Source organism: Balaenoptera physalus, assembly GCF_965194825.1.
Source record: "Balaenoptera physalus genome assembly, chromosome: 5".
Taxonomy (NCBI): domain Eukaryota; kingdom Metazoa; phylum Chordata; class Mammalia; order Artiodactyla; family Balaenopteridae; genus Balaenoptera; species Balaenoptera physalus.
In genome coordinates this window covers 150,243,462-150,268,981 of record NC_138884.1, presented here as the reverse complement: position 1 = coordinate 150,268,981, position 25,520 = coordinate 150,243,462, and the positions used below count along the sequence as shown (strand labels likewise).

Here is a 25,520-nt window from a genome sequence, read left to right as displayed (position 1 = left end):
CCTTGGCCCCTCTTCCTCCTCCCCAGCATCGTCCTCCTCCCCCTCCTCCCCCCATCCTCGCCTCCCCCTCCCCCGCCTCCCCGCCACCTCCACTCCTTTGGACACTGAGCCACAGTGGCCTCCCCGCTGCTACAGGATGTGCCAGCATGGGGGGCCTCAGGGTCTTTGCTCTTGTTTACTTTGTCCAGAATCCTTTCCCCCAGATGTCAGTCTGGCTTATTCCCTCACCTTCCCTGGTCTCTGCTCAGGTAACCACCTTCTCAGTGCGACCACCTTATTTAGACTGGGAGGCCCACCATCCCCTCTTCTGCTCTGTTTTTCTCCTTAGCTGCCGCTGCCATTTGACTTAACTGTGTTTTGCTTCTTTGTTTCTAACCACTGGGATTATAAGCTCTTTGGAGGGCATAGAAGAAATAACTCTTCAAATAACAGATGAATTATTAAATATTATTTTGGCAATTCTATCCAGTGAAGTAAGATTGAAACAAGTAAATGTAGCTATTAGAACGAATGAGACAGAATATGTTTATGTACCCAGAAACACAAGCAAACTAACCAGAAAATGACTGCAATTAATTATAAAGGTCAACACAGTAACTGGGTACATGAAAAATAGACAAAAGTCAGTCACTTTTCTGCATCCCAGCAATAACCAGTAGAACATCTCCTGGGAAAATGCCAGGAGGAGTAAAACGTTAGGGTGACTGCAGCACGCCAGCAGTGGGCGCCAGAAGGGGCTGGGTTTCTGTTTGCAGACGCTAGCAGCAGCTGTAAAGACACCATCTGACTTCTCTGTGTGCTCGATCAGACCTTTCTTATCTATCACGAGGGAAGCTCCAAGAAGGGTGTCTCTGCGGGACACCAGGGTCTGCTATGAAACTGCGGAAGTAACAGCCTTGTTGCAAAATTGCTGGCTTTGGTTATATGTTGTATGGAAAGGGTGAGACAGTGTTTCCCTGGCGTTATGCATACAGTCGGCACTGGTGCCTGCTCGGGCTCTGTGTGTCGTGTTTGGTCAGTGAGCCGTCCCGGGCCTGGAGACGCTCATGTGGAGGCCTGGTGCCAGGCTGCCTTGTGTGCACGCCGGCTAACTCAGCATTTGCAGCGTGTACTGTTCTACTCACACTGCCCTTGCTCAGATGGACCAGTGGCACGAAAGGATGCCTGTGAGTAACCAGCAGTCGCGGGTGAGAGGACCCTGCCCCCAGGAGGGAGAATATGGAGGTGCTGGCAGTGCCCTTCCCGCCTCCAGCTTTGTCCGCACTTCACGGAGTGAAAAGTCCATCTCATCACATCCCCCTAGAGGTGGACCAGCGACATGTCACTTTTCAAGAAGCCTATTTGAGAGAGGGGGCTTGAAGCACTGCTGTCCTTCGTGAGCCTCCCTCAGGTGTGTGCTGTGCCCGGGGAGGTCAGCCCAGCGGAGCGTGGGGCCATTGTGACTCGTGAGACTCTCGTGCCACACGCCGGAACACGAGGCGCAGCTCTCCAGGCCAGGCAGGGGCGTCTGCTGCCATTCAGGGCTCAGTCCAACACTTTACAAGATGTTGTTAGCTTTGTGATAAATATTTAGAAACCTCTTCTGAGGTTTCTTAATTGTGAAAGATAAAAGGCCTCATGCCATTGGGGAAATACTTCCTTCCTGTGCTGGTAAAAATGGCTGAAAACATTATGAGAACAAACTAAAATGCATCTCTTTGTCAGCAAATACTGTGAGAAAACCCACAGCAAACACTGGAGAAGGTTTGAAGAAACACGTACCAAAGCAAATGGCACGGTGTGGGAGGGCCGCTGTGGAGCTGGCTGAGAGTACAGATGTTTCATACAGGTCTCGATTAGGGTGTTTGCCAGATTCTGTTTCAGTCATGAAAACAGGAAGGATTACTTTTTGCGAGTCACTGAAGGGGATAGAGGTACTGGAGGAAATATAATTTAACATTCAACTAATTAAATGGAGAAATCCTATGATCTTAAAAGCTGTAGTGAAACAAATTACCAAGGAAACATTAAGTAGATTTGATTAATACAAATTTAATTTTTTGGTATAACCAGATAAGATAAAACCAGAATTTAAAAGCAAGTAACAAACCTTAAAAAAATCCACCAAATGTGAACCATAAAAAGCTGGTTCAAATTGATGAGAAAGCTCCAATACCCTCTTCCTTGTTGAGTATTGGGTGAGGAATACAAACAGAAAATATGTAGAAGGAAAAATGTGTTGAGTTGAACCGCATAAAATCACTCTTTTGTAAAAATGATGGCTGAGTAGCGTATACCATGTAAAAAGATTAAAAAAAAAAAAAAAACTTCCCATAAAGAAAAACCCAGGACATGATGGCTTCACTGGTGAATGCTATTAAATGTTTAAAAAAGAGTTAACATTGCTCCCTCACGAACAGCCAAAAAATGGAAGCAGAAGGAAGTTTCCCAGCTTGTTCTGTGAGGTCAGTTTTACCCTGATACCAGAACCAGACAAACAATACCGCAAGAAAACTACACACCAGTCCTTATGAGTGAATATAGGTGCTAAAATCCTCAACAGCATGCCAGCAAATTGAACCTGACAACATATGAAAAGGATTATGTGCCATGACTAAGTGGGATTTACCCCAGGAATGCAAGGTTGGTTCAACGTGTAAAAGCCAACGTAATGCCATACTAATAGTATAAAGGACAAAAACCACATGATCACCTCAGTAGACACAGATAAAAACACTTGACAAAATCCATCACCCTTTCATGATAAAAACACTCAACAAACTAGGAATAGGAGAGAACTTCCTCTACCTGATAAAGGGCATCTCTGAGAAAACCACAGCCGACATCATGCTTCGTGGTGAAACACCAAAAGCTTTCCCCTAAGATCAGCAAAAAGACAAGGACGTCCACTCACCATTTCCATTCAGCATTGTCCTGGAGGTTCCGATTGGGGCAGCTGGGCAAGAAAAATAAATAGCAGGCATTCAGATTGGAGAGGAAGAAGTAAAACTCAATTTGCAGATGAAATCATCTTGTGTATGGAAAGTCCTAAGGAATACACACGTACGTAACACACACACACAAACCTGTTAGAACTAATAATCTGGTTCAGCAAGGTTGCAGGATACAAGATCAATTTATATAATAGAAATAATTTGTATTTCTGTATCCTAGAAATGAACAGTGAAAAGGGAAATGAAGAAAAGAGTTTTATTTACAATAACACTGATAAATTGGATTTCATTAAAGGGAAGAAGCTTGTGTTTCAAAGGTATGCTGTTAAGAAAGTGAAAAGACTAACAGAAGAGAGAGAAAATATTTGCAGATCATTTTTGATAAGGATCTAGTATCCAGAATATGTAAAGAACTCTTACAGTTCAATAATATAAAGACAAATAACCCAATGTAAAAACGAGCAAATGGTTTGAGGAGACTCCTCTGAAGAAGAGCTACAAATGGCTAATGAGCGTAAGAGGAGATGCACGACATCATTCGTCATGAGTGAAGTAACGAAAGCGTGATGAGGCACTGCCTTATGCCCACGGGAATGACTGTGAGCAGAAAGATGGGCAGTAACCAGTGCTGGAGGAGGGTGTGGAGAAGCTGCAATCCTGACAGACGCTGAGGAGTGCAAAACGGCGCCGCTGCGGTGGAGAGCAGTCTGGTAGTTCTTCAGAAAGTTACACACAGTTACCATACGACCCAGCAGTTCCACTCCTAGATAATCTACCCAGGAGAAGTGGAAACGTGCCCATACAAACACCTGTGCAGGAACTTATAGCCTTATTATTCATAATAGCTCCAAAGTGGAAGCAACTAAAATGTCCATCAACTTATGAGTGCATAAACAAATGTGGTATTCGCATAATGGAACACTGTTCAGCCAGAAAAAGGAATCAAGTACACGCTACATCACGGATGAGCCTTGGAAGCATTATGCTAAGTTTAAAAAAAAAGCCACACACAAAAGGCCACAGAATGTATGATTCCATTGATATGAAATGTCCAGAATAGGCAGGTCCATTCAAGTAGACAGTAGATTAGTGGCTGGTTGCTTGGCTATGGGGAGTACTTCTGTAGGCAATGGGTTTCTTTTTGGGGTGATGAAAATGTTCCGGAAGTAGATGGTGCTGATGGTTGCACAGCCTTGTGATTGTACTAAACACCACTAAGTTGTTTACTTGAATTAAAAGGGTGAATTTTATAGTATCTGAATTATATCTCAATTAGAAATTGGTAAAATAAAAAGTGATACAGGGGGACTTCCCTGGTGGCGCAGTGGTTAAGAATCTGCCTGTCAATGCAGGGGACACGGGTTTGAGCCCTGGTCCGGGAAGATCCCACATGCCATGGAGCAACTAAGCCCGTGCGCCACAACTACTGAGCCTGCACTCCAGAGCCTGTGAGCCACAACTACTGAAGCCCACGTGCCTAGAGCCCGTGCTCCGCAACAAGAGAAGCCACCGCAGTGAGAAGCCTGCGCACCACCACGAAGAGTAGCCCCCGCTCGCCGCAACTAGAGAAAAGCCCACACGCAGCAACGAAGACCCAATGCAGCCAAAAATAAAATTTAAAAAGGGGGGTGTGGTTTAAAAAAAAAAAAGTGGTGCAGCTTGCCTTAAATTATCTTTCAAAGGGCAAAGGTTTTAGTTTTGATAAAGACTAATTTACTGATTCCTCTTTTACAGTTAGTGCATTTTGTATACCTGCAAGAAATCTTTGCCTATTTCAAGGTTGTGAAGATTCTCTCCTATGTTTACGTCGAGGATTTTTACAGTTTCAGCGTTTATGTTTAGGTGTGTGGTCCATTTCAAGGGAATCTGTGCAGATTGTATGGGACACAGGTTGAGGTTTGTCCTTTTCCCACGTGCGGTCCAGTCCCGGCACCTCTGTTGGGAGACGGCTGGTCCTCTCGGCCCTGAATTGCCCTGTCTCTCTGGCTGGCCACACTGACCGTGCACGTGGGTCCACCCCCGGGTCCCCCACCCTCCTTGGTCTCCGTGCCTTCCTGGACCAGTGCTTTGAATCAGGCACCATTGCCCGTATGTTACCAGTATCATTCAGGATATTTTTTTATCCAGGTAGAAAACAAATGAGCCGTCTCCATCATTTCTAAGTGTCCAGCAGTGCTGAGTCGCGCTCAGATCCCTAGGACTCTCTTAAGTCAGCTTGGGCCACTCTGACAGAACGCCCCACAGCACACACTGTTCCTCCCGGTCCTGGAGGCGGAGTCCCAGAGGAGGGGCCGGCACCCCCCAGTACAGCCGCTTCCTGTTCCCGCTGGGAGCGTCCCACGGTGTGCGCTGCTCTCCTCGTGGTTGTGACTGGCGTCTCCCCGAGTGTTAGTGGTGCTGAGCGCCTGCCCACACGTGTCGGGGCCGCGTCGCTCTTCTTCGGAGAAATGTCAGTTGAGGTCCGTGGCCCGTTTCTCAGTTGGGTTATCTGTCTCTCCATCGTGGAGCTGTCGGGGCTCCTTATGAAGCCTGGATAGTAACCCTTTACCAGGCGTGTGGTCTGCAAACATCTCTTCCCGTTCCCGGGTTGCCGTTGCGCTCTGATGATTGCTCCCTTTGCTTTGCAGAAGTTTTAAACTTTAATGTAGTCCCATTTGTTACTCTTGTTTTCATTGCCTGTGCTTTTAGGAATGTATTAAAGAACACATATTTTTTCTCTTGGTCTGGCTCTTTGTTGGTTTCCCCCCTCACTGCCATTTCTCATATCTCTGTGATTTTGTTGTCTCACCAAGGACTGTCTCTGAGTAGTTTTCCTCCCAGAAGGGGTTTGGCTGCTAAGGGGTTTGGAGCCTTGCCTATCTGAAAGCATCTCAATTTTGCCTCATTCTCAGTGATACCTTGGCATGGTGTAGAGTCTTCAGCATTTCTGAAATTCCACCCCTTCTTTTGGCAAAAGCCCCTTGGGAAGGAGGCTGAGGAGCTGTGGGTGACAGAACAGCAGGGGACAGTTGGGGAAAGGCGGGAGAGGCAAGGCCTGGGCGGCCCGGCGGCCCCGGGAAGGCCGTCGATTCCAGGTGCTCGTACAGGGGGAGGGGGGCACGGGCAGCAGAGGGTGGGACCTGAAAGCTCAGCCCTGCAGAACGCGTGGCCCAGCTGGCGTGGGCCCCGAGCATGTGGGCCGGCGGTCTGTGACGTGGGAGGATGGCCAGGGCCAGGAGAGGCGTGGGGCTGGTGCAGGTGCAGGGGACGCCTCTGGGGGACGGGAGGGTCCAGAGCCATCAGGAGAGCGGGTGGGGCCGGGTGTGGGCCATGGGCGGGGGCGGCACCCTCGCCGCCGCCACCACCACCACCACCGGCCGGGCTGTGCCATGGTTCCGTTCCCGCACTGTGGACGTATGCCAGATCCTGAGTCGGCTTCTTTCCTCAGAAGAGAAATAGGTAAGCTTGAACTATCACCTTACAGTATAAATTGTTGGGACTGGATCCTGACAGTGGACTGAGGATGAGTGTGAGAGCGTCACCGGCATCTTTTTTGGATAAGAGTTAAAAGTCGGATCCCCAGCCCACGGAGCTTTCTTTGGAATCCCCCTGCCTCGGTGACGCGCACGGGTGTACCGGTGTGTGCCCGGCCCGTGCGGGCTCTCTGGCCTGGGACAGGGACCCGCGGACTCCTGGCCCGTGATCGCACCCGTGCCTGTGCAGGCATGTGACTCTTTTCTTCTGTGTCGTGGTTGTTTTGATTACATTTATTGGAATAGAATTTTAACGTCTGGATGTGATAATAAAAAACAACTTAGGAGCTTTTGTTTATTGTGCATCGTGGGATTTGTTCAATTTGTTTTCTAGTAATTCCACTTTGTCTTCTTGTATGAATGTATCGGTCCAGCTCAGATTACAAATACACAGTGTGTTCACGCAGACGGCCTGTGGGACCCGGGCAGGCCGCCTCCGCTCCTGGCCCTGGGTCCTGAGGGCACAGCCGGTGACCCACTTCCCAGTCGTTGTGGAACTGAGTGCTCACTCTTCCAAGCAGTAAAATTAACGCCTGCACTCACTGGGATTTAACCAACAGCCTGGAAGGGAGTTTGCAGTCATCAGTGACACCCCACCAGCCCTGACCTCAGCCCCCTGCGGGTGTCTCTCCCTGTCTGCGCACCATGGAGGCTGCCTGGGGGGGTCGTCGGGTCAGGACGGTGGCGTTGGGGGGCAGACCGACGGCAGCTGAGGACCCTGGGGCATCTTGCCCGGTGCCGGTGTCACACAATCTTGGGGTTGCTCTACGTGCCGCTCCCATTACAGAGACCCATCCCCCCCAGTCCTGGTCGTGGAGACCACGGGTGGTGGTTGAAGGCTGGGTCGTGCCTCCACCCTCCAGAAATCCCATCCTGTGGCAGGACACACCCTCCACAGGAGCTGGGGGGGATCCTTCACCACATGTGGTTTGCTGTCTGCCACAAGCCTGGCACCGTGTTGGGTGCTGTATGCAGTGGTCACTTTCTGACCAAGTGGACACCGAAGGAGTCCCTCCGTTTTTTCTTACAGGAAGTACTGAGTCCAGAGGAGGTGGCCAGTGTGGGGGGTGGACCACGGAGACCAGTCCGGTGGCCCGTGCAGGGGAACCCACGCCGCCCACCAGCAGCAGGTGGCCCCGAACGTCCTTGTGAGGCCGTCTCCCGTGTCCTGCTGGGCTTGGTCTCTTAGCTCGGTTGTGCTTTGATAGCCACCCCACAGCAGGTCATCAGCGAGCCCGAGTCCCAGCGGGGTGACCACCCCTCGCCGAGCGCATCCCATCACGCATGGCAGATGTGGCTCGGCTCGTGGCATTCTGCCCCTCAGACTACTGATGAGACCCAAGGCGTGGACAGGCATGTTTACGCACTGCCGAGTGGGAGTGGTAGCTGAGGGCAAGGACAGTGCTGGCCTTGCTGGGTCTCCGGCGAAGAGTCCTGCTGTGGCGGCCCCTCCGGCCTGGCCCTGCCCATCTCTGCCATCACCCCGGGGTGTCTGCTGCTGGGAAGCCCAGGCTCTGAGCCAGGCCCAGGTCTCCTCCCTGCCAGGCACGGTACCTGGCACACGGCTGGTGCTTAGCAAGTGTCGGTGGAGCCAGCAGTGCCCCGGGAGTGGGTGCTTCCCTGCTGGGCAGGTCTGAAGACGAAGCGCTCACAGGGGCGGTTTGTGGCAGCCATCGCAGAATTCCACGGAGACCCACCGTGTGAGCAGGGAGTGCTGGCAGGGAGTCCCTGTCTTCGGTGGGTTTCCCTAGGGGTCCCCGGGGTGCGGTGCTGGACCCTGCCTGCTGCGCTGTGATGACCTCACGGGCCGACGCGTGTGTGAACAGCAGTTCTCCAGACTTCTTAGTGACGCTTTGTGGGTTTTCTATCTTCCCGTGCTCTGGAGGGAATGGGTGTGTCTTTAATGACTCGGGAATGGGCGTCCTCTTGTTGAGATCAGCTAAATGTGTGCCTGTGATCTCCCACGGGTGCTGATGCCGTCCCCTTCCTAACCCTGAGGTGCACCTGCGGTGCTGCTTTCTGTCCGGCCTCAACCTGGTGCCCGCCGGGCTCATCAGCATCTCTGCTGCACATCGTGGGCTTTCACGTCCAACCGATTAAAGTACTGCTCTCCTTTTTGGTCATTTCCTTAACTGTGTTATTCTAGATGAACTTGGTGATCTTTCTGTCCGCTGACTTGTGGAGGCTTCTGGGAAGAGTGGAGGCTGCACTACATCTTAGATGTGGGTCAGGGTGCATCTCAGCCTTTGTGTCCTTGTCTAGGAACACAGGTGACCCTCGCTCACATGGGCCTTTTGTGGAGCTCGGGCAGGTTTTAGAGGAGATGCATTTTTAGAGAATGAGAAGCCGAAGCCTCTTGCCTCAAAAAGTGCCACGAAGGAGGCCCGCACATCCCGCGTGGACGATGGGTGGCACCCACCCGCCGACAGTGTGGACTCAGTGGCCTTCTGTCTTCTGCAGGTGCCCTACGAAACACTGAACAAGCGCTTCCGTGCCGCACAGAAGAACATCGACCGGGAGACGAGCCACGTCACCATGGTAGTGGCTGAGCTGGAGAAGACCCTGAGCAGCTGTCCGGCCGTGGACTCTGTGGTCAGCCTCCTGGATGGTGTGGTGGAGAAGCTCAGTGTCCTCAAGAGGAAGGTCAGTGCTGCTTCCGGGCCATGCTGCCTGCTCTGCCCCCAGGCTGCACGCACCCCATGGGCGCACCCTTCACCCAGCTGTCCTGAGAAGGGGCTGCCTCCTGGGGGAGCTGCGGTGGAGGGGCCCCCCTCCCCTGCTGTCTGCGCTCTGGAGTCTATGTCAGCTGTAAGGCCGGCTTCCCGGCCCACATTCCTGTTCCTGTAGGGCCAGCTTATCCTGACTCCAGATGTCCCAGGGAGCCCAGGTGGGGGAGGCCAGGATGGGTAGTAGATTGATTTATTATTTTCACAATTTCACCTCAAAACAGCACATAGGGTATCTTGTTTCTGGGAGTGGTAGGTATGCCCACTGATAGGCCCTAAAAAGTGAGATAAAATATTTGAAAACGTTTTATTCATCAGAATTGGAGAGCAGGGTGTCGGGGGGCTAGAAGGCAAGGGACCCCTGCTGCCTAGAGAGAGCCCCCAGCAAGGGCCTTTCCGGCCAGTGACTCAGGGCCATTAGAGTGGGGGGCCTGATGGCAGGACCCAGCAGCACTACACCTCAGGTGAGGGTGCACAGAAGTGGACTTGCCGGGCGAAGCACTGCCGCCCACCCCCTCCTTCAACCTGGTCTGAGTGGTCCCAGTGGGTGCTGCCTCCAGGCTCCAGGTAGAGTAAATGCAGTTCTCTTGAGCGGAGGATGCCTTCCATCTGAGCATCAGATTGTTCAACTACAGTAACCAGCACAGGTACACAAGACACCACGACTGCGACACCGCAGGACTAGAAAGAGATCTGCACAGACTTCAGGTACAGAAACTATCAAATACCGTACTTTACTGTGCTTAAAGGATGAAAAAATAGCTTGAAAATATCTGCAGGGAATAGAAAGTATGTCATTTAAAGTTAAAAAGAACCAAGTAAAAATACAAGAAGTGAAAAATAGCAAATGAAAAACTCAAATGTTTGCTTACAACAAACATTTTAACACTTAACAATCAGACCAAGCTAAAGAGAGAGTTAGTGAGCTGGAAGGTGGGTCTGAGGAAATTACCTAGAATACAGCACAGGGATGAAAAGACGAGAACACATGAGAGGGTGAGAGATTAGGGAACAGAGCAGGGCCTCTGCAGTGGGCCAGAGTCCAGCAGAGGCGGGCGGAAGCAGAGATGTGCAGGGAGAATGACAGGGAGACCTAAACAGGTTAAATAAAAGTAAACGTAACTAGGATTTTCACATAGTGAGACTGAAGAAAAGAGAGACAGAAAAATCTTAAAAGCAGGTAGTGGAAAATCCACTTGTCAAGGAGCAGCAAATATCCTGACAGCTGACTTCTTGATGGCAGTTGGAAGCCAAACCATAGTGGAATGTGCTGGAAGGAAACAAGGGCCGACCAGGATTCTGGACCTGCTGTCCAGTGTGTAGCCACCAGCCACCTGTGCCCATTAACATTTAAATGGAATAAAATCAAGAATTCACTGCTGGGGTTGCATGAGTAGTTTCAGTAACCAGGAAGCTATGACAAATTTAAAGTTCTACGCCTCTGGCAGCACAGCCCCAGCGTATGTAAAGCAGTAACATCCCTGAGGAGGTGGACAGACCCTGCCGTCCCCTCGGTAGCCGCAGCCCCCACACTCCTGCTGCTCGTGGCCCTGGGCCCCAGCTCCCCTCCGACCTCCCTGCCTGCTGGTCCTCGGCGGTCGGGGTGGGGTGCCCGGTCGCCGCCCGTCCCGAGCGCCCCCTCTGCTCACGTGTCACAGGCGGTGGAGTCCCTCCAGGCAGAGGATGAGAGCGCCAAGCTGTGCAAGCGCAGGATCGAGCACCTCAAGGAGCATAGCAGCGGCCAGCCAGCAGCGGCCAGCGTGTGGAAGAGGAAGCGCATGGACCGCATGATGGTGGAGCACCTGCTGCGCTGCGGCTACTACAACACGGCTGTGAAGCTGGCGCGCCAGAGTGGCATCGAGGTGGGCGCGGGGCTGCGGGTTCCCAGGGCCACGGGCTTCCCAGCCCTGCGTGGAGGCTCCACTCGGCCATTCGTGCGTCCTGAGCCGGGAGGGCCCCTCCCGCCCGTGACGGCTCTAGGGGTGCGTTGCACCTGCCGCAGTGGTTTGCACGCATTGCGAGGAGCAAGAGTGTGGACAGGGACCCCTCCCCCCACCGCTGCCCGCTTTCCTGCCGCCAGGCGCGTCCCGTGACCGTTCTCCTGGGGGTGACGCCTTTCTCTGGGGTCAGGCACGTTTTCCATCTGTCCGTGTGTGGTGGCCCCGGGGGTGCACGTGTGGAAGTGCTCGATACCCTAGGCTGCTGGCCAGTGGCGAAGGGGGCTGTCACCACCCCCCGCCGGGCCTCTGCAGGCCGGCCTGCACCTTTCTCTGGCCTTTGGGGCGGCGTGGCTGGGGGAAGTGGTACCCTGGTGTCCCGAGGGCAGCCTTCACTGGGGGGGGGCAGGGGGGCAAGGAACAGTTGCTCGGGCTGCTCAGACCAGAGTGCGTGGCCACCCGACCCTGTCCGCGTCCTGTGTTCACCGGAGCCTCTGGCGGCAGAATCCGTGTGGACGGCGGTGTCTCCCTCGTCGCCACATGGGGTCCCGTCTCAGCCTGCTCCTCTGCCACACGCTCGGGACCCACTGGTTCCGCCCCTCCTCACCCTTAAGTTCTCAGTCTGAGCACTGCTGGCCACCTGGGGCCCACCTGCCCCCACCCCCGCCAGTCCCATCCCCTGGCATGGCTTAAATGTCACCCGTGTGTGCGTGGCTCCCACGCTGGGTCAAGGGGCTCAGCCCTGGCGGCTCGAAACCCCAGCCTGAGCCATGCCCCCCGTCCCGGCAGGTGGCCTTGGGTCCCTGACAGCATCGTGCTGTCACCCCCACGCCGGCATCCACAGGTCCTGGCTGTGCGCCCTGGCCCCACTTCCTGCTGTGTCCACATCCCTGTCTAGTTCCAGCCCCAGGCCTTTCCTTCGACGTGGCTGACACACTCGTGCAGCGGGGCTGGGGACGGGGGCTCCTCACTCTTGCACCCCAGCCCCGGGCAGCTCCCTGGAGCTGCGTGTGCCACGTGCCCAGGCTCCTGCTGTGGGCGGCAGGGCCACCGGTCTCAGCTCGGTGCCCAGTGGTCCCTGGTGCCTGCTCTCCCCACCCCTTCCTCCCTGGCCCAGCACGGCCAGCTTCTGACCGCCGGGCTCTCCTAGCCTCACATTCCTGGCCCGGCCCGTCCATCTGCGGCGGGCGTCAGGCTTCACTCCCGCGCGCCCCCTCCCCTGCACCTGCGAGGGCGTGGCCACACACACCTGCGGTGGCTGGTGAGGCACGAGCTCCCCATGCCTCCTGGCCCCCAAACGTGCGCCTCGTAGAGGGGAGAAGCACGAAGCCAGACGAGATTTGGTGAAGGTGACGTGTCTGCAGAGGTGCCAAGAGGGATGGGAGGGCGGCGGGGGAGGGGCTGGCGGTCCTCAGAGGAAGGTCGCAGCCCCAGAAGGTTGGCATGCACCTCGTCGAGGAGACAGTCCTGGAAGGGGGTTGCCACAGGAGCCCCCAGCTTCACACAGAGCGCAGAAATCCAAGTCTCTTTCAGAAGCAGATGCAGGAGGACATCCTCGTAGCCTTGGGGTTGGGCGAGGCCTCCAAGGAAGAGGCTGCAGCTGGGGCTCCTTAATGTTAAGAACTTCTTTTCATCAAAAGACACCACGAGGAGGGGGCGTGCGGGCTACGCAGACGGCCCAGAAGGGAGGATCGCCCGGTGGGGTCCGCTGTGGTCCCTGCGTCAGCAGCTTCCATGCTTGCGCCTCCCGGGCGCAGACTGTGCGTGGCGCTCACTGTGGCCCACCTCCTGCCGGCTGGTTTAACATCTTCACTGTGGCTCCCATAACTGAGGGCCCGAGGATGTCAGAGGACCGTCAGCAGGAAAAGAAAGACCTGGAAAGACCCGGGATGCCGGGGGGTGCAGGCAGGAGAGGCCACTTCTTGGAATTTAGAGCAGAACTGGAAAAGATGGGAAATGGGAGAGAAGAAAGACTAGACTGTCGTCTGGGGGCCTGGCCTTTGCCCAGTCGGAAGGGTTCAGGAGAAAGAAGACAGTGGAGAAATGGCCAAGGAAGCGGCACGAGAAAGCAGCCCACCTCTCCAGTGAGGGCGGTGAGCAGAGAACTGGATTAGTGAGTCCTGGTTGCAGCAGCCACGGGGCATCTCCTCGTCAGAGCTCCCCGCAGGAGGGCAACGCCAGGTGGCAGCCGGGAGGAGCAGTGGCCGTGGCGCTCGGCCCGCCACACTCCCAGCCCTGTCTGACCGGGTCCTGTTCCGTAATCGGCAGTCAGGACGGGGAGGTTGGGGGCGCTTCCTGCGGGCCCAGCCGCCGTCCCTACTGAGGACGCGAGTAGAGCCGCCCTTGCGTGGCCGCCCTGACCTGCCCACTGTCTGGAGCGGCTGTGCAGGAGCTGGAAAGCTGACAGGGCATCTCCAGTGTGCCCCCCCCCCCCGCAACAGGAGCGCACCCCGGGCCCTCTGGTCAGCTGCTCTTCTGCCCTTGACCCATTTGGTTCCGCAGGAGATGCTTCTGGAACTAGCTGGTCCATGGGCGCCGCCTTGTTGCCAAGTAACTGTACTCGATTATTTCTTCTTGTTAATTTTGCTGTAAGTGCCTGGTTTTCACTGCAGCATCATTAGCTGTATGCATTCAGTGACTCTCTTGAAATAGAATAGGTGTCTCTTACTTAAAAGCTTGCACCTTAACGCTGCATCCACCAGTAGGACTCTGTCCTTTTGCAGCACAGCTCCCGCAGGGAGCTTGACGTGGCCCTGGTGCCTGGGTACGGAAGTTCGGTGGCAAGCTCTTGGCTTGCTTTGCCGTGGTAGACCTTGGTCGAGAGAGTGTGGGCGAGAAAGCTCTCTTGTCCTGTGCTCTGCAGTGCCCAGCAGCCCGTGAGGCCTGAGTGGGGACTCTGGAGACACGGGGTTCCAGGGATGTTTGTGTTGGGTGTTTCACCTGGTAACTGAGAAAACGATCTTCACTGACGTTTTCTGCTCCAGTCTGTTCCAGATGGAAGAGAAATTTACCTTTTGAAATTTTCGTTTTCTTCTAATGACCCCCCTCCTTTTGTGATGTCTGAGCATTCTTCACCTTGCCGTGTGTGACCAGGGAGGTCCTTCTTGCTGGCTGTAACCCAGCCTCTTGCTGGGGGCCTTGCACTTCCTGGCACCACACAGAGCCCCCTTGACTGCAGCAGGTGTGCACTTGAGTTGGTGGGTTCATTACCGCGGGTCCCTGGCCCTACTGGGATCCTCCAGCCCAGCAGATGCAGCTGCACTTGGCCTGCCCTCCCAGATTGCCAGGCCTCAGGGACGGAGAGAGGGGAGCAGACAACGGAGGGCAGAGAGTTGCAGCCCCTAACCACCCTGCTGCCCCTTCTCAAAAATCTAAACTTGAAATCAATCTGCAGAGCAAAACACAGAAAATGAGAGTATGGACTGCTGGGGTCTCCGTGTCTGCCCTGAGAGGTGACGGGGGGCAGACCTCTGCCCTTCAGGGCCCGGGCTCTCGGGGGGCCTGGGAGCCAGCATCTAACTGGGGCGCAGGCCTGCCTGCTGTGCAGACCCGGCCCGCGGAGGGGCTGCCCTGGCAGGGGCGGGGGTGCTCCTATAAGGTGAGGCTGCTGGGCAGCGGGTGCTGTGTCGGGCCGGCCTTGGGCCGGTCCGGGGTCCCGTGCTCTGAGCCAGTGCTTCCTTCCCTGCAGGACTTAGTGAACATTGAGATGTTCCTGACAGCCAAAGAGGTGGAGGAGTCCCTGGAGAGGCGCGAAACGGCCACCTGCCTGGCCTGGTGCCACGACAACAAGTCCCGGCTGCGAAAGATGAAGGTGTGCGGTGTGCGGTGTGCGGGGCTGCGCCTGGGCGGGGCTCCTGGAGGGGCGGGGCTGCACCTGACAGGGCTCTTGGAGGGGGCAAGGCGCGCCTGGGCAGAGCTTGCAGGGTGGGGAGGCAGCTTCACCACCTGCAGTAGAGCCAAAGTGCTTTTTCACCTGTCGGTTCAGAGTTCTGGGGTTCTGATTCATAGTGGAGGGTTATTGGGTTTGGTGTGGGTCTTGGGGTTTTATTGGGGGTGGCGTTTGGGTTTTAGGTAAAATCCCTGAAAAGTGCACCCCCTCTGCATTATGGTTTGGACAGAAGTTCTGAGCACGAGGTTCTAAAGGCACGAGGTGTTGACCGGGCTCGCGCTGCGCGTGGCCGCTGCGGGGGGTTGGCGCCGGGTCGGCCCCCACACACGTGGGGAAGCCGGTGGGAGTGGGTACCCGCCTCCCAGGGTGCAGAGTTCCAGGCTGGGGTATTCTCCAATACAGCCTTTCTTGAGACCCACAAGCAGCTTCAAAAATAGGCACTTAAACATAAATTGCAGAATTTAAACATGCTTACTGAAAGGTGTCATTGCCTTAGGGCTTGCAGGAATGCTTGATTGTATTAACCTTTCCTGCCTCTGTCAGAAAAACGTTGTCTTCTGTGTTCTAAACTGAGTGCCGCTAACCCCGCCCCGCTGAGCTTGTCGTGTGCACGTAGTCACCAGCCAAGGGTGACACTCTCTGCCACTCAGGGCCGCCAAAGCGAGCACGACGCGAAGACGGGACGGAAAAGTAGAGTGGCCAGTGGCTCCCCTAAAGAGAGTGAGGACCTTGGTATGGAAAGCATAAAAGGAAAGCCAGAATTGGTATGTAACACGCGCCCGCTCTCCTGCTCCACCCCCACGGCTGTGCGCTCGCTGGGAACCCGGGCAGAAGGAAAATAGGCCTCGGTCGCGACAGGCGGTTTCTGCAAGCCCTGTTCCCTCCCAGAGAACACTGCTGCTTGGCCAGGGCACACCACGTGGGCCGGGTCACAGCGGGGGCCTTGCAGCTACCAGGGGGTGGGCTGGCAGGGACCGAATCCACGGATGGCACAGGCCTGTGACCTCGCCATGTAACTTGAAGGAGCATACGTAGTCGCCCAGAAGTGCGTTTGGAGGACAAGCTGACGACACCAGAACGTGCTCAGTACAAAAGAGCGTCTGAACACAAGTCAGTACGCGGTCAGTGTACAGTTCGTACACGTGTTGGGCACACATGAGCTCCTGCACTTGATCACACTTGCAGGCCGCGGAGGGGAGGGAGCTGGGGCGGGGGGTCAGGGGTGCCCGTGCCAGATGCCAGGGATCCCTCAGATCAGTGATGAGATTCTAGACGAGAAAAGAAACTCAGACCCACGTTTCCCGCAGTTGAGAAATACTTCCAAGGGTAGGCGCAGCAAGGAAAGTCTCCGGAGTTGACCTGGGTCTCTGGACACGTCAGGCTAACAGAGGCAGCAGCGTGTGTGCTGCGTGTCTGCCAACTCGGAAGGGGTCATAAATGGGAGAACGCCACGCCTTTCTCAGACAGCACGGGGCGTGTTCAGCCAGCAGCACATGACGTCACCCAGATCGTAGCCGTCCTTGGCGAGTGTGAACGCCTGCGTGTGTGCCTCCCTCTCAGCGGACTGTTTGAAGGTTAACCTGGAGAGCAAAGAGCCACCGTAAATAACGAAACACATTTCCACGTGTCAGTTGTGTAAAGCTGTGACCCAGCGTTTACCCGTAACGCTCCTCGGCTGCATATCCACCGGCGGCCCCAAGCAGAAGCAGTCACCGGGCCCCCGGAGGCAGGCGGGGCCTCTCCCCCCTGCTCCCCCTCTCGGCCCTGCGGGTCTGGCCTCTGAAGGGGCCGTGTCCTCTTCACTGGTTTGTGCGGCACCTGCCAGGCCGCCCGCGCCCTGCCCCACCCAGTCGGGGGTCAGGACAGACTGCTGCCCAGGGCTTAGTCCCCCGTGCAGAGGGCAGGGAGGGGGGCTCGGGCTGGGAGACCGCCTTCCCTGAGCACCTGTGGGGTGGATGTGTGGGCACCAGGTAAGTGGCTCTCTGCATCTCTGCCGTGCCTCGGACGCCCTGGGCAGCGCGGTCCGGCGGTCAAGTCAGCCCGGCCTCCACCCTGTGTCCCGGGGGCGGGGCTGGGGGCTCTGTGGAGGGTGTCCTCCCAGGGTCCGACCCAGGCGCTTCCCCAGAACGCAGTGTGCACGCCGGGGCTTGGGTGGGGAGTCGCGGGGTAGGCAAACTTGAGTTGAAGCGTCAGGCGTAGAGCACCGTTCCCGCCATCTTGCAACCTGGGCGCTGTGGCAGTGACAGTGAGGTTTGCGTCCTGTTCTGTTAACTCCACGTATTCTGTCTCTGGTGGAAACCATGTTCAAGATGTGATCATCTAAATTACTTCTTTTGTAAAATAATCCAGGTTTTTCACCTTAGGTCACGAAATTCATTTTGCCTGCTCGCCCTCTACCCCCAACCGCAGGGGTTTTAGCCCCAATTGGATTGACATCGCTAAGATTTCAAAGTCAGTCTGGGCTTCCATACAAGCGACCCCCCTGGTTGGGGCCCTGTTAGCCGCCCGCAGAGTCTCCTGTGGAGCTTTGGGACTGACGCCTCCCAGGTGACGCCTTTGGGAGACGGCCACCCCCTGGCACAGCAGCCCCAGCCTCAGCCCCCCCGCACCCTCGGCAAATCCTGGGGCTCCTGCCTCTTCCAGGACCCGGCCCCCGACCGGCTCTCACTACCTCTGCCTCCTTCCCCTGGTCCTGGCCAGGCGCCCGGCCCCGCCCCCCAGGGCCTCTGAACTGGTGCATCCCTCTGCCTGGAGCGTTCTCCCGGAGCTCTCACAGCCCCCACCCTGAGGGTCCTCGCCCAGCGCTCCCTCCCACCCACCTGGCGCCCAGGCCTCAGCGCGGCCTGGCTCCAGAGCCGCCTGGCGGTGGAAGGCGCCCCGTGTGACTGAGGGCTGCCGGCCGGCGAGGTTGGGGGTAGAGGAGGGCGCGCGCTCGCTGACTTACAGGAACCGGGCCGCTGTGTCTGTGCGGTTACCCGCCGCCCCCTGCGCTGCCGACGGCCCACGCTGCTTCTCGCCCCCGGCGCCGCCTGCCGGCCCTCCCTGCCCTCCCCGGCCTGGCCCCAGGGACGCACTCGGGGGCACATTTGGCCGAGGCTGCGTTGGGAGGGGCCGGGCCCCAGCCCGTCAGAGCCCAGAAAGCCACGGCTGCGGATTGAGATCGCGGTTTCAGTGGCAGCCCTGCCTCCCTGGCGACTCGGAGCGGCTGTCGCTGTGCGCGTGGCCTCAAGCTGGCACGTGGCTCCGGTGACCCCGTCTAAGCTGTCCATTGTCTTGTCTTCACCCTCAGAGCTGCCTGGAGTTCAGCCTCAGGATCCAGGAGTTCATTGAGCTCATCCGGCAGAACAAGAGGCTGGATGCCGTGAGGTAGGCCTTCCTCCTGACTCCCGGGGCGGGCGTTTCGGGTCCCCTCCCGGTCTGGGTTGGGGCAGGCAGGGCGGGTGTCTGGCAGGTCTTCTCTGGCTGGCTGGGCCCTGCCCAGGGACGCACGGCCGCTTCTCTCCCATTGCTGAGCGGGGGTGAGGCCGCGGGCGCCCCCGACAGGGCCAGGCCTCTACCGCACTCTTCCCGTCGTGGCCCCTGGAGCAAATGGCCGTCCCAGGTCAGGCTGTGGGCAGCAGGGAGCGCAGCGTCCCCAGGGCAAGAGGGCCCTGGGCAGCTGTGTCGGTCCTCCCGCGGCTGCAGCTTCAGCCTCGCGCCCCGAGCTCCGTCTCCTGGAGGCATGGGGCGCCGGGCTGGGGGGCTCCCAGCCCAGGATGTGGTGGTTAGAGGGTGGGCGGGGCCAGTTTTGCTCTCCACGGGGAACCTCAGGGAAGGAGGCTGGGGTGCAGGCGTGGCGGCAGGGGTCCCCGCCCCCTCCTGTTTCCACCCGCACAGCCAGGGCTCAGCGCCCGGGGTCTGATCAGTGGACGCGAGTGAGGCTGTTATGGGGGTCACTGCAGAGCCGCGAGGCTGGACCCTCTCTGGAGCCCCAGGGGCTGTGCGGGAGGAGGGGCGGGTCGGATCCAGGTGCCATGGATGTCGTTGCGCCCGGTTCGTGGCAGCCAGGGTCTCCTGGAAGGGCTCGGGCAGGTACCGTTTGCGTTCAGGCACTGCCTCTGGGTGTTTTCTAGGTGGGATTCTGTACTTGGTGCCTCGCAGCCCGTCCCTGTCCCCTTGAGGAGGGGGTGCCTGAGTACCGAGGCTTTCCGCGTGTCTGGGTGGGGGGCGGGGCCCAGGATCCCGCAGCTCCCGCGGAGCCGAGCTTCCCGGCGCTGGGAGCTTCCCGGCGCTGGGAGCGCAGACTTCAACAGGCCGCGCTGTCCTTTTCCAGACACGCGAGAAAGCACTTCAGTCAGGCCGAAGGGAGCCAGCTGGACGAGGTCCGCCAGGTCATGGGCATGCTGGCGTTCCCGCCGGACACGCACATCTCCCCCTACAAGGTAGGGTGCGCCTGGGGGCCCTGGGCGCTCGTAAGGTCTGGTCTGCAGTCACTGCCACAGTCGAGCGTGGCCCATGCACGACTTGTTCCTTTCCCATCTTGGGCCTGGTTCGTGGGACCCAGGGTCACTTTTCCCGTCTTGTTCCCATTATGCTGGTAAAAAAAAAACTTAAATCAGAAAAGCTGCAAAGTGCAGCTCCAAGTGCCTGACCGCTCCCTTTCCCTCCCTGGGGGCGCCTCTCTCTCTGGAGTGCCTGGTCAGGGCTGGACAGGCCGGGGCCTCTGCGCGGCTCTGCCAGTGTCTTTCCCGACCTCGCTTGTTCCTGATCTGCTTTCTCTTCCCTGCGCCAGGATCACTGGGCACATCTGCCCTCGGTCCCTCCCCCTTGGGCGGCTCTCCTTGACCTTGAGGGTCCATGTGGGGTCTGGGCAGGGGCATACCCCCCACAGCTGTGGTCCTTTTGAAACCTGGGGGCCGCCCTAATGACCTTTGACCCTTCTCTTGGAAAAACACCGCAAGTCCCGTCCTGTAAAACCTAAGAAGTCTGACAGCCCCCCTTCATTCCTTCCTGTCTCCTTCCCCTGAGGTTCAAACTGGCTGTTTTCCCTGGGGGTGGCCCATTGAGTTCTGGGTGCCGCCCACCACTGGTCTCCTCTCCTCAACAGCCTTTCTCAGTGTTCACAATGTGAACAGGGTTTTGCAAATCCTGAAGTTGTGCTTCCTTTTGATGAACGATTCTGTCTTTAAGTCATTCCTCTCTTCTTGGTTTTTGTTATAAACACTCAAGAGAAGACAAGCTACACCTTCAGCACTTTGCTCAGAGGCAGCTCGTCACCCACAGCTCCACGCCCACGAGCACAGTTCGGCCGGGCTCGGCACACCTCGTAACAAGGAGCCCCCCCCTCCAGTTCCCACTAACATGATCCTCGTTCCGTCTGAGGCCTCATCACAGTGGCCTTGACGGTCCACAGCTCCTAGGTCTCTCTGCGGAGCCTGGGGCGCTCCCTGCCGCTCTCCCCTTCTCCTCCTGGGCCCACCTTTTAATGGTCCGTTCAGTCTGGCATCTCCTCCAAGCTTTTAGCTGCTGCCCACTGCTCAGTTCCAAACCCACGCCCCCGTGTTTAGGTATTTGTTACCTAAGGCATCCACTTCCGGTAGCCGGTTTGTGTCTTAGTCCCTTCTGGCGGCTGCAACAACACACCACAGATGGGGGCTTGTGAACAGCAGAATGTATTGCTAACGGTTCTGGAGGCTAGAAGTCCAAGATCAGGTGCCAGCGGGGTCTGGTGAGGCCCTCATCCAATTCCCGACTTCTGCTGTGTCCTCCAGTGGCGGAAGGGTCGGGAGCCCCTTGGAAGCTCTTCTTAGACGGGCACTAATCCCGTTCATGAGGCTCCACCCTCGTGACCTCATTCCCTCCCAGAGGGCCTCCCTGACCATCACCTTGGGCCTCAGCATTTCAGCGTGTGCAGGGAGAGGGTAAAACCCCTTCTTTGTGTGGTGAACCAGCCCTGTGCTCCGGGCCTCGAAGCTTGTCTCTGTCCAAGGCCCTGAGTGTTTGCCCTGCAGCCCTGCCTGCCCCGCAGAGTTCTGTGGGGCCCCTGGCAGACCCGGCCCCTGCCGCCCAGAGTGTGTGGCGCAGGCCTTCGGGAGGTGGCTGGAAGCTTCTCCCCCTGACTGAACTCACACCTTCTAAAGTGTTTGGGAATGTAAGTCAGCAGGTCACAGAGATCTTCAGGTCTAAACTCAGGTTTTAAGTCACAGTGTTTGCTCTTCCTGCTCTGGAGATTTGTTAGAAGTGCAAGAAAGGCCCGCCTGCCCTTGGGGGCAAGATGTCCAGCTCAGGAGGGCGTGGCGTGCATCCCTTCCCTTCCTGATGCGGCCTTGCAGGGGCTGTAAAGAGCCAGGCGAGTGCTGCCATCATGGCCTTGTGGAACAGGAGGGGCCGAGCCTCAGAATGGGCTCCGGGCCAGGGCGGAAGCCACAGCCGCCAGGGCGGGCCACCCCTCCCTGGGGCAGAGCTCTCCACCTGGCGCCGACACAGCCTCCCACCTCTGAAGGTCGGTCAGACAGATTGAGCAGCACAACAGAGAAGACCGAGATGACACAGGAGAACCTCGGCTCAGAGCAAGCGGGGGATCTTGGGTGCGGGAAACTCAGAAACAGAGTTGGGACAGTGGAGTGTCCTGGAAGCAGGAGCAGGGGGCCAGATACTCCTGAAACGTGCTAGAGCAGCCTGGTTAAGGGAGCGAAACCCTTGTCCCTCGTGGTGGGAAGTCACAGGCGTGTCCCTACGGGTCACGGCGGGAACGGCACGAAGTGCTTTGAGAGGCGGCTGTAGCAGAGGCTGCGCAGGGCCTCATAGTTGGCACTGGGCAGTGCCAGCCCCTGGGTGTGGACCTCATTCTCCGTGGACTTTGATAAAAGAAATATTAAAAGCATCTCTTAAACGTTGGAGTGTGATGTGTACCGTACGCCAGGACCCTTGAGGAGCTCACACAGAACCTCTGACTGTGCTTTTGTTTGTGTGTCTCTCCCTCCCTCCCTGCGCTCTCTTCTTGAGTCTAAACCTGGGTGGTTTTAGGGATGGACATGGTTTAATCTTCTCTTCTAATAAGTGGTTTCCTGGAATAAGGCTTCTCCTTTCAGCCCTTAACGCTCTTAGCAAGAGGCTCTGGAGCTCGCGCCGTGCCGAGCTGTCCTTTCAGCCCCACGCCCTTGACGTGTCTCGAGGCCACAGGACACATGCTCCAGGGCGTCCGAGTCCCCTCCCAACAAGTCGGTGTCCCAGGAAGCGAGTCGGCAGTGGGCTCGCCGCGGGCCGGAAGTCGAGGCTGCCCTCCAGCCGCCCGCCTGCGGCTTAGTGGGGGGACTTCCTCCCGTCACCTTCATCTGTAGGGAAGAAGATTCGCGTTTGTTTGCCGTGGTCACCCCAACTCTGCCCCGCTTCTTCCAGGACCTGCTGGACCCGGCCCGGTGGCGGATGCTGATCCAGCAGTTCCGGTACGACAACTACCGGCTGCACCAGCTGGGGAACAACTCCGTGTTCACCCTCACCCTGCAGGCCGGCCTCTCGGCCATAAAGACACCGTATCCTTCGCGCTGGGAGCGGCTCCCCGTGTGCCCCTCTTAGTGTGGGGCTGGCGTCCAAGACCCCGCTCCTTAGCACGCTCGTCCTCCACCTTGGAACGGGCGCTGCATCCCCCGACTTCAGAGCCGTGCCTTAATTGGGCTGCAGCCCCACGGTGTTGAGACTGGGGGAGGGGGTGCCCAGTGGAAACCTGCCCTGAGCCGGGCCGTCTCCAGGTCCTGCCCAAACTCCAGGGATCGAGCCATCTGGAACAGCCTCCCCGTGGTGCCCGGGGGACCCCCCAGAACCTCGGCCGGCCCCCGCCCTCCTTAACCCGCGCGCAGGCAGTGCTACAAGGAGGACGGCAGCTCGCGGAGCCCCGACTGCCCAGTGTGCAGCCGCTCCCTGAACAAGCTGGCGCAGCCCCTGCCCATGGCGCACTGCGCCAACTCGCGCCTGGTCTGCAAGATCTCGGGGGACGTCATGAACGAGAACAACCCGCCCATGATGCTGCCCAACGGCTACGTCTACGGCTACAACGTGAGGGCGGGGCCTGTAGGCAGAGTGGGCGGGGTCAGAGGGTGGGGCGGGGCTAGCAGGGCTGGGCCCTGAAGGCTTAGGGCTTCGTGGCAGGGGTACCTGCCGGAAGTAGCTTTTGCGAAATGCAGTGACTTGTTTCCCGAGACTTGGTTGTGTGGGTTTCTCTCACGGAAACGTTGATTTAAACCATATTGGCCCGTCTTAATGCGCTTGGTCTTTCTTTTCAGTCCCTGCTCTCTATCCGGCAGGATGATAAAGTCGTCTGCCCGAGAACCAAAGAGGTCTTCCACTTCTCCCAGGCCGAGAAGGTGTACATCATGTAGGCGGGTCGCCGCGCCCGGGCGGCTGCGGGCCCCTGCCTGCCTGCCTTTCTGTTTCTTGCGACCAAAGATCAGTGAGCAACGACAAACACTCTTGGGAAGAGAAGAAATAAGATTTAACAAGCTCGTACTTGATTTTGTAACAAGTCAGCTCTTCGACGCTTCGGAAGCGCTTTCACCTTTCAGAGAAACTTCTTTAAAGACTGACCACGCGGAGGGAGGCTAGAACCTTTCACCATAGGAACTGATTCCTTCCCCGTGTTCTCACAGTTCCCTCCCTTTTGCTAACGAGCAACCCCGGGGACGGGCTAGTCCTCGGCCGTGGCCCGGGAGCGTTGGTGGCCATGCCAGACTGACCTGCGGCGACTCGGTGCCACGAGGGACCCTGTCACTCCTCTGTAGAGCTGCTGCCAAAACGCCAGCGCCGCGGGTGGGGCCGGCCTCCAGGACCGCCGCCTGCCTGCAGCCGCGCCCACGGGGCTGTGTTAGGATGTGTGTAGGCTCAGTGTCATGTCACTCGTGCCGCCTTATCTCCTGCCTGAGAATGTATCCGTGGAAATCCACTGGACCGGGGTCTGCAGAGGCCTTGCCGACGGCTCCGTAACTTTAGCTCTAAACACTATTCATTACAGAAGCCAATAGTTCAGTTGAAGTAACCACCGATGACTTTTCAAATCAAATGAACCATTGTAGTTTACATGAAACCGTATCGTAGAGGTTTGTATTCAACGCTTATTTTTGCATGTTGATGTTGATTAGCTAATAAAATGTAAATGTAAGACACGCGAATAAAAGCGTTTCTACTTCTTGTTCCGCGTGCACATCCCACCCCGCCAGCGGTGTCTGCCACCTGGCCGCTGGTCCAGGGTGGGGCCTGGGTTGGTGGAGAGCTGCACCCACGTGAGCTCCATCCCAGAGTCCTGCCCCAGGGCCCCTTCAGCCTCACCGCTGCCCCCCGAGCAGCACCAGGTAACTGGGGGTCCCTCGGGGGTCATTTGAGGCACCTGAAGCAGAGCGTGTCTCCTGCTGAGAAGGTGCCAGGCTGGGAGGAGGGGCCACTGCTCAGATCTCCCCGCTGAACTTCGGCAGGGATGGCGCGGCAAAGGGGCTCAGGGTTAGGATGCGGGCGACCACGTGAGCCTCTCTGCCTAGCAGGTCGTGCCTTGGTGGAGGGGCCTCCCCCTGCCCACTGCTTCGGCCCCCTGCGGTCCAGGAGCTGCCCAGTTCCCTTTGGCAAATTCCTCTTCTTAATTCGCACACCTTCTGTCACTGTGGCCAAACGGGGCTCAGAAGCAGCTGGAGGCCACTCCGGCTTGGTCGGGGCAGGGCCATCTGCTCCCCCAGGTCCCCAGCGCCTGGCCGCAGGCGTGCTCTGTGCTGCGAATCTGTCCCCTGTCGCTCCTGCAGACATTTCCTGCTAGGACCGACGCTGGGTTCTGTGGCCCCTGCTAACCACTCCCTCACGCCTGTTCTCTGCCATGTCGGCCGAGCCCTCTGGGTTCCTTGGCCTCCTTCCTGGCCTCACTGCTGTGCTTCCCCGACCCTTGGCCCGCCCGGGCTTCTTGCTGGGTGCTGGCCGCTGTGGCTTCCGCCTTGGTCCCAGCTCTCTGCTCTTCTGCCAGGAGCCCACGCCGACCCCTGTGCCCTGGGTCCACATCCCAGAGACCACGGTCTCCAGGTCGTCGCTGTGTGCTCTGCTTAGTGGGGGCCAAGGATGGCAGCGCCGTCTGAGTGGGGTCTCCCCGTGCCCGTCTGCCACCAGTCAGGCCCGGCGCACACGTGGGCTCCCGGCTCTGCAGGGGTGCGGGGCAGAGCTGTCCGCGGGACGATGGGCTCCTTGCCGCCGCCTGCACCCAGGGAGGGGGCAGCGGGGGTCTCTGCTGGCCCCATCCCCATCCTCTCTGCCTGCCTTCCTGCCCTTTCCTTTCTGTAGAAGTAGGTCTTAACTGAGCACACGCACGAGGATGAGTTTCTGCACGCGTGCTCGTGCGTGTGGCCCGAGGGCCAGCGGGCCCTCAGGGCTGCCCCCAGGTCCTTCCCAGGCGAGTGCTCCAGCAGCGGTGGTTCTTGGTGAGAGTGGCTCAGCGGTTCTCAGACTCGGTGAAAACAACCCTACTGTCGGCTCCCCGGGTGGCTCGCCCACGGGCAGGGGCAGCGCATCCTTTCCACTGT

The 25,520-nt window shown here is 57.7% G+C and overlaps 1 protein-coding gene across 4 annotated transcripts in view; it reads left to right on the top strand.

The window, feature by feature from the left end:
* The window catches only part of MAEA (macrophage erythroblast attacher, E3 ubiquitin ligase), a 30,335-nt gene extending 6,208 nt beyond the window's left edge, over positions 1-24,127 (top strand). For 2 of the 4 annotated variants that reach the window (XM_082462385.1, XM_082462387.1), the window contains exons 2-10: positions 8,906-9,088; positions 10,830-11,033; positions 14,797-14,919; positions 15,648-15,761; positions 18,287-18,363; positions 19,310-19,418; positions 22,375-22,508; positions 22,833-23,028; positions 23,256-24,127. In XM_082462385.1, coding sequence (XP_082318511.1) covers positions 8,906-9,088; positions 10,830-11,033; positions 14,797-14,919; positions 15,648-15,761; positions 18,287-18,363; positions 19,310-19,418; positions 22,375-22,508; positions 22,833-23,028; positions 23,256-23,351 — 1,236 coding nt within the window. In that variant the 3' untranslated portion in view covers positions 23,352-24,127. The remainder of the gene's footprint in view (positions 1-8,905; positions 9,089-10,829; positions 11,034-14,796; positions 14,920-15,647; positions 15,762-18,286; positions 18,364-19,309; positions 19,419-22,374; positions 22,509-22,832; positions 23,029-23,255) is intronic. The other 2 variants (XM_082462386.1, XM_082462388.1) reach the window with 2 other exon arrangements.
* The last annotated feature ends 1,393 nt before the right edge of the window (positions 24,128-25,520 follow it).